The sequence below is a fragment of the Corvus brachyrhynchos genome, unplaced genomic scaffold, assembly GCF_000691975.1.
Source record: "Corvus brachyrhynchos isolate BGI_N302 unplaced genomic scaffold, ASM69197v1 scaffold106, whole genome shotgun sequence".
NCBI lineage: Eukaryota > Metazoa > Chordata > Aves > Passeriformes > Corvidae > Corvus > Corvus brachyrhynchos.
The window spans coordinates 2,247,658-2,260,471 of record NW_008238834.1 but is presented as its reverse complement, the minus strand read 5'-3'; the positions used below and the strand labels follow the sequence as shown (position 1 = coordinate 2,260,471).

The 12,814-nt window shown below is 36.2% G+C and overlaps 1 protein-coding gene across 5 annotated transcripts in view; it reads left to right on the top strand.

The window, feature by feature from the left end:
* The window catches only part of RBBP8 (RB binding protein 8, endonuclease), a 41,533-nt gene extending 29,215 nt beyond the window's left edge, over positions 1–12,318 (top strand). For all 5 annotated transcript variants that reach the window (XM_017738322.1, XM_017738321.1, XM_017738323.1 and 2 more), the window contains 7 exons: positions 1,620–1,720; positions 2,473–2,587; positions 3,577–3,729; positions 4,348–4,417; positions 5,371–5,467; positions 9,644–9,785; positions 11,704–12,318. In XM_017738322.1, the coding sequence (XP_017593811.1) occupies positions 1,620–1,720; positions 2,473–2,587; positions 3,577–3,729; positions 4,348–4,417; positions 5,371–5,467; positions 9,644–9,785; positions 11,704–11,801 (776 nt within the window). In that variant the 3' untranslated portion in view covers positions 11,802–12,318. The remainder of the gene's footprint in view (positions 1–1,619; positions 1,721–2,472; positions 2,588–3,576; positions 3,730–4,347; positions 4,418–5,370; positions 5,468–9,643; positions 9,786–11,703) is intronic.
* Positions 12,319–12,814: the final 496 nt, after the last annotated feature.

The following is a 12,814-nucleotide window of genomic DNA, read 5'->3' as shown; positions in this document are numbered from 1 at the left end:
TAGTTAGCATTGTTATTTGTTGCAGTATAATAATAAAATCTCTTTGTGTTTAAACTATCTATATCAAATACTTGATAACTACTCAAGTGTAAGCATAAGTCTTTTTGTTAATATTTTTCTTTTTTCCTAATGATCTGGTAAAGCAATTTGTACCTTTAGGGATAATGAACACAGGCTGTCATATACTCTTTCTAGAACTTGTGTCTTCTTTCCTCTTAAGTGCTCCCAGTTGGAAAACTAATTTTTTGGAACTAGGATTGTAGAATCAAAGCTTCTGTACTGCTTAGCCAAATTGTTACACTGCATACTTTATTTAGAAATACTTGCATTATGAACTTAAAAGATACTTGTCAGTAGTTGGTGTGGCCGTGTAGCTTGGAATGTAAATATTCCCCTCAGAGATAAATCAAGAGGCATCTTTGGAACGACGACCAGACACTTTTGTACTCTTTCCTTAGACGTGACTTTTGTATTGTCGATCTAATGTCAATAGTGACCCAGCTAGGGAAGGCACCCACTGGAACTGTTGTTTGTCAGCAGAGAAGGACTGGTAGGTAAAGTGATGGTGGGGGCCATCTTTACTGTGACAGTCACAAAATGGTAGAGTTTTCAATTGTCAGAGAATTAAGAAGTGGGAGGTAGCAGAACTGCTACTTTGAACTTTCACAGGGCAGACTTTGGCCTGTTTAGGAGACCAGTTGACTGGTCCTGAAGCAGTCCTGAAGGGCAGAGGAGTTCAGGAAGTCTGGACATTCTTCAAGAAGGAAATCTTAAAGGTGTAGGAACAGGCTGCCCCATGTGCTGAAAGATGAGCTAGTGGGAAAGAAGGCCAGCGTGACTGAGCAGAGCATTGGCTGGAACTCAGAGCTAAAGAAAGAGTTTATGACCTTTGGAAGAGGGGGCAGACAGCTCAGGAGAGCTACAAGGATGTTGTGAGGTTACATAGGAAGAAAATAAGAATGGCCAAAGCCCAACTGGAGCTTAATCTGGCTACTGCCATAAAAGACAATAAAAAATGTTTCTATAAATCCATCAGCAACAAAAGGAGGGCTAAGGAGAATATCCATACTTTATTGCGTATGGGGGAAATACAGGGACAAAGGATGAGGAAAAGGCTGAGGTACTTAGTGCATTCTTTGCCTAAATCTTTAAATAGTAAGACGAGTTGTTCTCAGGGTACCCAACCCCTGAGCTGGAAGACTGGAACAGGGAGCAGAGTGAAGCCCCCATAATCCAAGGGGAAATTGTCAGTGACCTGCTGCACCACTTAGACACACAGAAGTCTATGGGGCCAGATGGGACCCACATGAGGGTACTGAGAGAGCTGGCAGAAGTGCTCAGTGAGCCACTTACCATCATTTATCAGCAATCCTGGATAACCAGGGAGGTCCCAGTTGACTGGAGGTGAACAAATGTGGCATCCATCCTCAGGAAGGGGTGGAGTGAGGATCCAGGGAGCTACAGGCCTGTCAGCCTGACCCAGGAGACCAGGAAAGTTATGGAGCAGATCACCTTGAGTGCCATAATGTGGCACATACAGGACAGCCAGGGGATCAGATGCTTCTGGCAGAGTTTGATTCTGATTATTTGTCTTTTTTTCTCATATTCTGTGCATACAGACCTGAAAGATAAACCCTCTTTAGAAAACTTCCAGTGGAGCATAGACCCAGGAGCTGACCTTTCACAGTACAAAATGGACATTACTGTGATTGATACAAAGGTGAACTTTTATAATAAGTCTGCTTGTTCTATGATGTTGAAAAAGCCTGCAAAGTAGTATCATGAGCATTGCTCTGGGCAGACCAAACCCACTCTGTAACAAATTCTGAGTTGGGCTCATTTGGTGTTTGTTCATGCTACAGTTATCCTAAAACATTTCCACTGTTTAGTTGTACTTTATAAACTCAGCAGGCATATTCACAATATGAAAGGGATGCTTTTTGGAGGTGGTTTTGAGTTTCTTTTAAGACAAAAAAACTTTCTAAATCTCATTGTTTTTCCTGTGAAAATGTTCAGTATGATATCTCTTTATGTTAAGTAATAGAAAATGTGCCAGTACTATTACCTTTTTTGAGTTGGGTGCAAGTTGGTTATTAGGATCTCTGAGAATTTTCCTAACGTTTCTGTTTGTTTTGTCTCTTTCACTTAAAGGCTATCTTAAAATCTTTTAATTTGACCAGTCTTTAACTTCTGTACGTTTCATGGTTAATTTCTATCTTTTTAGAATTTAACATGAAATTTTCTAAGGCTTTTCTTGCTCACCAGATAAATGCTTCCACACTTAAATTTCAAAACACGTTATTCTCTTACTAGGTTTTACATCTTTATTGTGCAGACATTACTGCAGGAAAAAAAGTAAATCAGTGTCTGAAAAGAAGCCAGTAACTGCTGTGAAAGTGTTTCAGATACACAGCACTGACTACACCAGTTGCTTCTGGGTGCATTTGTCATGTTTGCTTTTTTTTCTTCTAGGGTGGTTCTCAGACCAGAGTTGGAGGGGAAGTTGTTGATATGGATTATACATATGTTAGTGACAGTGTGCTATTAAAAATGAAAAATCAAGAGCAAAATCAGGAAAGCAGTCCAAGTAAGACTTTTTTTTTCTCTTTTCTTCTCTTTGGTTTGCTTTTTTGTAGTATGGTGGGGTTTTGGGGGTTTGTTGGAGTTTTGTGTGTTTCTTTTTTTGTTTTAGTTAGGTTTTGATGTGGTGGTTTTTTTTTTTTTTTTGTTTTTTTTTTGTTTTTTTTTTGGGTTTTTTTTTTGTTTTTTTTTTTTTGAGGAGGAGGAAAGAGTAAAAGGGCATTTTTTTCCTGTATGACTAGATAGTAGAAAATGGTTGCAGTAAAAAAGTGGTGATGTATTTTTATGTTACACAGATCAGTCTGTTTCCTAGAAGAATTGGTGGTGGGTTTTGAGGTTGGTTTTTTTTAACATAGATCCAAAAAATGATAGGATTTGTGCTTAGAGAGCCAGTAGCTATTCCTTTACAGTGCTTAAAGGGTGAAATACTTAACCATGTAACAGTTCTGATCTCACCTGCAACAATCGCTCTTGCAGCAAACAGCTTTGAAAGTTTTCTATGTAATCACATCAGACTTTGTATGGGAAGGCTAATTTCATTTTTAATGATATATAAATAGAACTAGTATGTTTAAAAAAATCCAAATGTGTTTATATCACTTTTAATGTGTGGTATGTGGTGAATCATGGCTGCGGGGCAGTGTCTATTTCCTACCGCAGAAAGTATTTCCTTCTGCTTGGATAAGTCCATAATTACAAGAAGAAGAATTTCACATATCCAGTATTAAGGTTAAAGGTACTTCACAATGATTTAGCAGTTAATCAGATTTTAGAAATGGGATCCAAGATACCTGAAAAATAAATGAGCACTGGCCACATTTAAAACATTGACAGAGAATTTGCAGAAAGAATAAAAGTATAGCTGTTGTTGAGTTAATTGGTACTGGAGCAGGAAGTAAATATTAAGTCTTTTGGTACACATTTAGTGAAAATGCAATTTCTTAACGAAGATCATTGAGACATTGATTTGGATGCTCTTTATGCTTTTAATAACAGGAGGAGAAATAACAGATATGTTTGATCAGACAAGCCATGAAGAATATGAATCCTGCCTACCAGAGGATAGTCCTTCTGCATGTGATGAAAAAGAAACTCTTCATGATGAAGAGCAGGATAAGGGAATAACAGCAGCAAGCAAGAAACTAAAGAGTGGGATATAATTTGGTTTTGTCTTTATTAGCTTACTTAAACTACAAGAGTTGATTTGAAATCAGACTGTTCTTTAGGAACAAATATGCCAAATTAATCACCGTTTTTTTTTTCATAAATTTATGGTAAAGTTGATTACTTGTTACGTAATTGCTTTATGTTATGTTACATAACATAAAGCAATATGAACATTTTTTTGGTAGTTCATTTATCACCACACAAATGTGGAATGTGTAGTGGAAATTGGCATAGCAGTGGAACACCAAAGTGACTCTTAAAATAAACACCCGTTTTTGGCTACAGTTATTTACTTCCTTTCTTCTCACTATTCTAGGTTCTATTGAAGATTTTACAGTATTTTGTATTTTAAGCAGCCTTCCCTTTGATGTTTTCTTGTCTCTTTTATTTGTCTCACCGCTGTTTTCCTTCTGCTTCAGTAGTGCTTTTGGATTGCTGGTTCTATCAATTCTGTATTTTTTTAGAATCTATTTGAATCTATTGTCTCAGACTGAATGTACATGGCAATTTTATATTTCTTAACAGTTGGTTAATAATTTTACTGAAGTTTCTCCAAGCAGTCTGTTAACTTTGTATTTTGTTTTGCATGTATATTTACAGAACATGAGGATAAACAAGATAAAGCCAAGCAGAAAGCTTTTGTGGAGCCTTATTTCAAAAGTGATGAGAGGTAATTTAGTCTGTTCTGTATGGGCATTTTAAGGCTCTTTGTATCTGCCCTGTAGGGAACTTGTTCCACCAGAAAATAAACATATTTGTGCGTAACAGACTAGCAGTTGAAGATGCAGAGGTAAAATACTACATTAGATAAAAGACTTTAGATAAAAACTGAAGTAGGGGAAAAAATTAAACATGTTGTGATGCCTATCACATTTGCTGAACAGAAGGATTTTCTCTGCTGCTTTTTATAATTTTAGTGAATGCAGTGTTTTGTAATCCATGTGGTTTCTTACAGGCATGTGGTCATGCCTGAGTTTATGAGCCAAGAACCTATGGGCGGCTTGTACAAATGTAAACCTTTCTTTCTCTGGTATTTTTGCCCCGTGCTCTAGGCAATAAATGGATAGTGTTCAACAGTTCCACCTCTTAAATCTTCCTCTGTTGCCTTCCAGTATAAGCATCATTGGAAGTCTGAATCTTCATTTCATAATGATACCAAGCCCTTCAGTTAGCTTATATTTTGCCTCAGTGCATGTTTTCTTTGTAGAGGAAAACTTTAGTGTTTTGTGAGCAATTAAGTTGAAAAGAACCTACTGATCTTGAACCCCAACATATGTTACTCTCATGGAAATCATTGCAAGCACAACTCTGTCTTGGGCAAAAATAAATATTCTACAGAAGATCTGTATTTGAATAATTTCTATATAGCAATTATTTTCACGCTATGAAAAACCATAATAATGAGACACACATCTCTGGTTATGTAGAAGTTCATATTACATTTGCAAGCTATTTTCTTTATAAAAATTCAGCTATGAAAGGCAGTATGATTTGGCTTTTGTAAGCATTTTCCGATTTATTTTTTAACTTGACTCTCCACCATCGTGTTCAAAAAAAATGGAAATTCCCAGTCACATTGAAGAAATAAAAGTACTATCATGTGAAAACATTTTTGTTTTTCAGAAAGAATACTGTGTTAGATTTTCCTCATATTGAGGTTGTTCGAAAAAAAGAAGAAAGAAGAAAATTACTTGGCCACACTTGTAAGGAATGTGAAATAGTAAGTAGTGCTTTAAAATTTGTCAATCTTCCATTCTCCTAACTCAGACAATATCTAAGTGCTGAAGTGCTGCTTTTAATTATTAATCTGGTTGCATCATCATCATTACCTACAGTAGCAGGGAAGTAAGTGTTTACGAAAGCTGGATAACCAAGTTTGCAGGTGGTTTGTTTGTTTTTAGTGTAGTAAGTGCATATAGCGTGGAAAGTCTTGGGTTTGATTTTTTTGTGAGTCTCTGTATGATAAAAGCTTCTTACATGGAGGGTTCCAGTAAGGTTAATAAAAAATACATTAGCTGATCAAAGAACTATTCCAGGTTTACAAACTTTAGATCAAAAGCTCTACTGAACTTTACAGGTACTGCAAAAAGTAAGTTCTATATCCTGTTGTATAGATTGATTGATTGATTGATCTCTTTTTGGTTTATTTGATTTTTTTCCTTGTTTTCTGGGATAATTTTTTCAGATAATTGCACCAGCATAGGTGACAGTGTGTACATGTGTGCAAATGCATGCCAAAATGTTTACATTAATATGTAAAAAAGTAGGAAATTTTAGGTTTCACATTGCACTTTCCTCCCTTCTAATTTATTGAACTGCTTTCATACGCAGTGTATGAAAGCAGTGGTGTAGAGATAAAATATTGAAGTAATTATATGTGTAATAAGAACATGTTTTATTTGGCCATTAAATGATGCCTATTCGAAGTGTGGATTAATGATTGAACAATGGTGGATTTTCTGGAATCTTTTTGCCTAATTTCCACACGTATATAGAACGTTTTCATAGATTCTCCTGCTATTCACTTTATAGTCCAGTCCGATTTACTTAGCTGAAGAAATTTATTAGAGTATGTTTTCAACGAAAACATGGTCTGAAAAACAGTTTTGGTAAAACATTAAATACATCATTAAATACAAATATTTTATTTTTATGGCCAACTAGAAATACCATTTAAAAATACATGTTTGATTTAAAGAGTTTGAAAGAAAACAAAACAACCCCCAACCTTCAGTCTGCTTCATGGTTCCAGAGCCATGTGTTAAGCATTGTAATTTCCTGTTTCTGTAAGCTACAGACCTTCCCTCTGCAAATTCAGTTCTTGTTACTTTCTGTCAAGTTAGAGTGATAACTATGGTGTCTGGAAACATTCACAGCTCCAGTTTTGTAACAGTAGGTTTTTACATTAAATGTCAGAAAAGTTTGGGTTTGTTGTTGATTTTGGCTTTTGGGGGTTTTTTTTAAGTCTACATCATCCAAGATTAATGTCTTGGAAAGTGTGGAATGCTTGGCTGTGTCATTGCACAATAATAAAACTAGCTTTGAATTAAACGCCTATGGAAGAAGGGAGTGTTGGATAAAGCATAAAGGATGCTTTAGAAAAGTCTTGGCTTGCTGATTAGCCATGTGGGTTTGAAAAGCCACCAAAGTCTAAGGGAATATTTAGGGATTGGGTAGAAATCAGTAAATTGTTTCTGGCCCTGTACTGCAAGTGGTGTGAGTGGGATCTGCTACTGTCTGTCACTCTGAGACGACCTGAGATTTAACTTCTGCACATGCCACAGCAGGCTGATATTAAAGTCCTTTATAAGGGCTTATTTTAAAGCTTTGTGGAAGCATCTTATTCACTTTACAGTGTAGAACTTTTGATAACAAGTCTTGTTTTGGTTTTTTATGACCTTGTGATACTATCAGAGGAAGATTCTCAGCAAAAGTTACAGGTAGCTTGTAAAAGTAACATTTGTTAGTGTGGTTAAGTGTAGCTACACTTAGATGAGTAGGAGAATCAGTCAGATGTTTTTATATGCATTTAGATTACAGGGATTATTCTGTAAATTTTTGCTAAAATAATGGGAGGAATGTTTTTAGGGTTTGTTCCGTTTCTGAGGCTGCAAACTGTAGATTTCTATAAACAATCATTTTACAGGGAAGACAGGATGAGGTTGCAGTATCTTCACACACAGAAAAGCCTAGCTCGAATGTTTTGTGTGGATTAAAAATGCTGTGGACAGTGAGATCAATCTAGAAAACAGCTGAGAGAACTTTCTGCTGTTTAGCTGACATACATAATTCTCTCATTCTCTGTCAACCCTAGTAGATTTCTAAACAAGCCAAAGAAGAAAAGTTTGTCTAATTTATTTTTAAAACATACTTATCTTGATTTTTTTATCATGTTCTTATTTTCTGTTCCTACTAAACTGTACTGTATTTTTCATTGTTGGATCTGTAATTATTCCTTGCTAATCATAAATTTTTTAATTTAAAAAAATGCAACACACTACAAACTTTGTTTAGATCAATTTCTAAAATTTCAGGCTATTTACAGGACAAAATAAGGAGCACTGCTAATTATCCCTGAATAAAACTCAGCACTATTTGTCTTACACAGACACTGTAGAATTCTTACAGTTGATTTTGTTGACTTAACACCTTGTTCTTCACTTTTGTCAGTAAAAATTGAAGTGTAGTGGGTAACAATTGCCTGTTCCTCCTCTTTGATTAGTCTCTAGGTCTTCACCTGAGTGACACAGACATCTTTCCAGCTGGGTTTCTGAAGTCCGCTTGCATAAGTGACCCTACTCTATTTGACTCAATCCCTGAACAACTGATGATGCCCACTAATGATGACACCCTGCTGATGACACCCACTTATGTTCTGGTCTTGGCACGGGCTTTTTCCAGTTTAAGGGAACATTGTATAACAAACTGAATCTTACGTTCTTGGCCAGGAGACCCATGTGTTACTAGATTAGATTTCTGTACTAATACGGGCTTTGAGAGCAGAACATGTTCTGGTGGCACACACAAGATGGCACGAAGTCTGAATTGATTTGTGGGGGAAAGATGTACCTGTGTCAGGGAGAGCTGCAGTTCCCACAGACTAGAGAATTACAAAATAAAGCAAGGCTTTCTTTCCTCGTTTGTGCAGTTTTGACACTGATGATTTCAGAGCTGTGATTGCTCTTTTCTAGCCAATCATCAATATTTATATCGCATGATTGTTTTCAAGGAGGATTTTTATGCCTTAATACTTTGTCTATGATTTGGAGGGGAAAAAGGAATTTATTAGCATCCTTTACAATTCCAAGTAGGTTTTCTGAAATCCTGCCAGTAGCTGGGAGCATGAAATAATCTCTGTTGACAGAGTTATCCTGTTCTTTTCCTGATTTCCCCAGTCTAGGTCACTTTCCATCTGATGGAATGAGTTATAAACTTGAATTTGCCTTTTTGAATTGTAACACTGTCAGTAGAATTTCAGTAGAATCGTTTTATCACTTTCACAAGGGTCAGGGTTCTTGTGTGACTGTAACTGTTGACTTGCCACTTGAATCAAACAGTGCATTCACTTTGAAAATATTTTGACTCTCTATGTGCTCTAAGGGCCAGATTTGTATTTTTAGGAGATACAACTAGAATTACAAGTTAAAACAGTAGAAAACTGCAAGGAAAAAAATTATACCCTAACTTTCTATGATGCTACTCGGGGGAACACCAAGCAAAAAGGTTTGGAGAGTGTATCTATTTTTCTCATTGCAGCCACCAGTACAGCTGACAGGGGTGAAAGAGTAGCCAATTTACTGTAGAGAATGCTCAGCTGGCAGATAGTTTCTGGGGTCCCAGTGTCAGTCAGCTACTTAAACTAGCTCTTTATTTACTTCTCATTTGAGGGTAAGTAAGTAGGAAGCATTTTGACTTAAGTTTGCTGTTACTACTGTAAATTTGGATGCTGAAAATAATTCTGCAGCATAGGGTTTATAGTGTGGGGTTTTTCTCCTTTTTTAATTTTGTTTGTAAATGCAAGCGGACACAATAAATTTTAAAATTCCGATCTCTTTCAACACCTGTGCTACTTAGCTTTGTAAAATCAGTCTGTAAACTGTTGACATAAGTAATTGTACACATGCCTAAACCTTGTTACCTATGGTATGTTAAAAGATAGAAGGTTAACAAATGTGCCACCATAAAGTTATACTTAGTCTGTACATTCAGTAAGCTTTTAGGATAATTGCCAGCTGTTTGTCACTTGGATAACAAATCTCTACTCTTGGCTGTCCTCACCATTGTTTTTAGATAACTGTGTTAATAAACACAGTGATTGATAATGTCAATTGTGTAAAGCAGTCACTCTATATGTATGAATGTATTAACTAGGATTCTTTTCCCCCCTTACCTTCAGTATTATGCAGACATTCCAGAAGAAGAGAGAGAGAAGAAACTAGCTTCCTGTTCAAGACACAGATTTCGCTACATTCCTCCAAATACTCCTGAAAATTTCTGGGAGGTTGGATTTCCTTCCACCCAAACCTGTGTGGAAAGAGGTTTGTGCCAAAAAAGTAGCTTAAAAAGCACTTTTAAAAGCTGGTTTGGTTTTTTTTTCCCACTGAAATTATCTCTAGTTCATATAGCAGCCTTTCTCACCCAGTCCTGTTGAGGTCTGTTTGTCAGCAGCCATTATTTTTAATAAAAATTGTCTGGTTTTAGCAGTTCCTGTACTACTAAGAAAGGAGTATAAGAAGACTTTCTTAGAGCCTAGCTAGAGAAGGCAGAAATAATTGGGATTTTCATAGAACTTAATTTAAACCCTACATATCTTTGGCCCTAAGCAAGAATTGAGTTTTCAGAGGCAAGGGCCAAGCGATTGTACTTACTGAGGAGAGACAGGCAGCACTATTGATGTCCTTTGTCAGTGTTTTTAGAGCTTCATAATACCAAGTGATAATGGAAATGTTGCAGGTAAGGGGTAGTTAAACATTTTTTAATACATTTACTACATATACATGTTAGTGACAATGCAAAGATGTGGTGTTTGGTTTGGGGCTTTTTTTAACTTGTCTTCACATAGAAGTTTGTTCTTTCCTAAATAATTTTTCAAGATCTTGAGCCTGGTATAAAAATGAGTTTTTACTAATTATGTTAAACCACAGTGGGTTTGTAGTGTACTCTATGTACGTTTCTTCAGAAGTGGTGAAATGCTGGGGTGAGGAGCCCTAGATGAGCTCTCTAAGTTACTACAGCTTTACTTGTGCATTAGCTGTGAAACAATGGTCTTTGCTTTTATCTGTTCTTGTAACAGTGTCAGGTCAGGCATAGGAAAATGTAGCCAGAGTTGTGTATGTGTATTGTGTGATAGTGATGCAGTATCATCCTTAATCTTCCAGAATAGGGAGCCTTGATTTTTACTGACTATATAACTTGTTACTACCCATTTGGAATCTGTTTGCAGCCTCATTAAAAATTAGCTTCTTGGCTGTCTCCTTGTTCTGCTGGAGTAAGAGCTGTTCAGTTGTTATTGGTCCTCAACAGCATATCAGAGGCAGGCTTTAGATAACCCTCCCTTGGAAAAGAAAATGTTTTATAGCAGTGCAGCAAGAGAACTAAAACACTACAGAGAGTTCCCACAATGAGCAATCTCTGCTGCCACCCCAAAGTAGTGGGGTACAACATAGGTATTTTCTACTTCTTATTGGTATCTTGAACCATCTGTTTGTGTTGTGGTTTTTTTTAAATAACTGAGTTACATATATAGAATTTTCCTACTACGAAGTAGAAATGTACTGCTCTCACTTTGGTGGATATTGTTGCTGATAAACTGTAAAGAATTGACAAAAGCCAGGTGCTGAAACTGACTTACAAAAAATGTCTGTTCACTGTCAGTGTTAGCTAAGTTGAGCATTTTACAGAAATCTTCTATACATTTTTCTTATCAGAGAGCTTTCAAGGTGTGTTTGATCCATAGGCTCGTGTTCGGCTTTTTCCAGTCTTTAATAAATCCAGATGCTCTTAAAACAGAGGGAGGTGCTGTTTAAACCCACAAAGCACATGTGCCTGAAGTTTCCTCTATATGACTAGGATTTACATTTTCAAAGTGATTTTTATTAGTCAACTGAGCTAGCAGTACTTGCATACTTTGTTACTCTTATGTAAAATCCTTGGTAGAAAGAAAATTAAAAGTGCAGTTTTGTTTTGAATAGATGAACAATTTATGGTTTCCATTCTCTTCTTCATTGTCAAGTGTCTGTATTGCATTACTGTGCAGTCACCTACTAGAAAGCAGCTGCGTGTTTTAATGAACGATATTTGCACCCTGGGATCTCAAAACTTTATGTGAAGTCTGAACCAGTTGCCCCAAAAGGACAAAAAAAAGGACAAGTTATTTTTTGAGGGTAAATACAAATTAAAGCTAAAGTTATGCCTGTTTTTATATTGTATTTCTTACCTCAGATTTATTCTTTTAAGGCTACATTAAAGAGGATCTTGCTCCCTGTCAACGTCCAAAAAGGCGGCAGCCTTACACTGTGATGTTTTCTCCAAAAGGCAAAGAGCAGAAGACATAAAGGATGGGAAGTAAGGAGTGCCAGCCTGAAGTGTATCTTTCCTGTCCGTAGATATTTATAGTTAATATAAACTTGAAATAAAGAACTGTGTTTTCCACAATGATAGATAAATCGTTTAATTGAATATGTAAATTTTATAAAATTCATTTGGGAGTCTGATGTACCAGGAAACAAAACTATTTAATGTATGTTTGTTTCATATTGTGTTAATACATTTTGTATTAATTTTTGCACCTGTCAGACAAGTCTCCTACTTTTTTTTTTCTTTAAGGCCAGCAGCTGAAATTCCAGCAATTCCTATCTAAACTTGGTGTCAGTGGGTAACTGCTTTGAAGTGACTAAAATCTGTTGTTCTTGCAGGGGTAAATGTCTGTCGATGGGAAGAGAAATGACAATTTTCTAGGGTGCTTTTATTTTGCACTGGATTTCCTTGTATTTCTTTTCTCTTGTTGCAATAATGGTTATATCTACTTGGAATAAAGCTGTATCTACTGTTAATAGTTTGGAGGTGTGAAAACCAGGAAGTCTGTGTCTTTCTTAAATTCTGGTGTTAAATGTATATCACCATGTTTTCCTCAGTGTTTAAATTAGAATATCCAATATTCCTTTTATTTTTTTCCTTGAAATCTCTTTGCATATATGTGTCTCATTTATTGATAAACGTTGTTTCTAAATTTGGGTGACAGCTCTGCCCAGAGTTCTAGCGGACAGCAATAGTCATCACCTAGATTATGAAGGATTCTACAGAGGTATTTTAAATTAATCCTTTATAGCAGGGGATATAGTTCCATACTTGCATTGGGAAAGTAAGATCATACAATATCACAGAGGCAGGGTAATACCTACATAGGTAGGCAAGCCAAAGATCACCATAAGATCCTTAGGAATAAAGAAGCTACAATCAGAGTTGGGTTCAACCAGTGAGAACTCTTTTAAAGAGAGATCATAAAGCAAGCAACTATTGAAATGCCTTAAGAAAAAATAAAATAATAGAAAGTACAGATACATCTGGG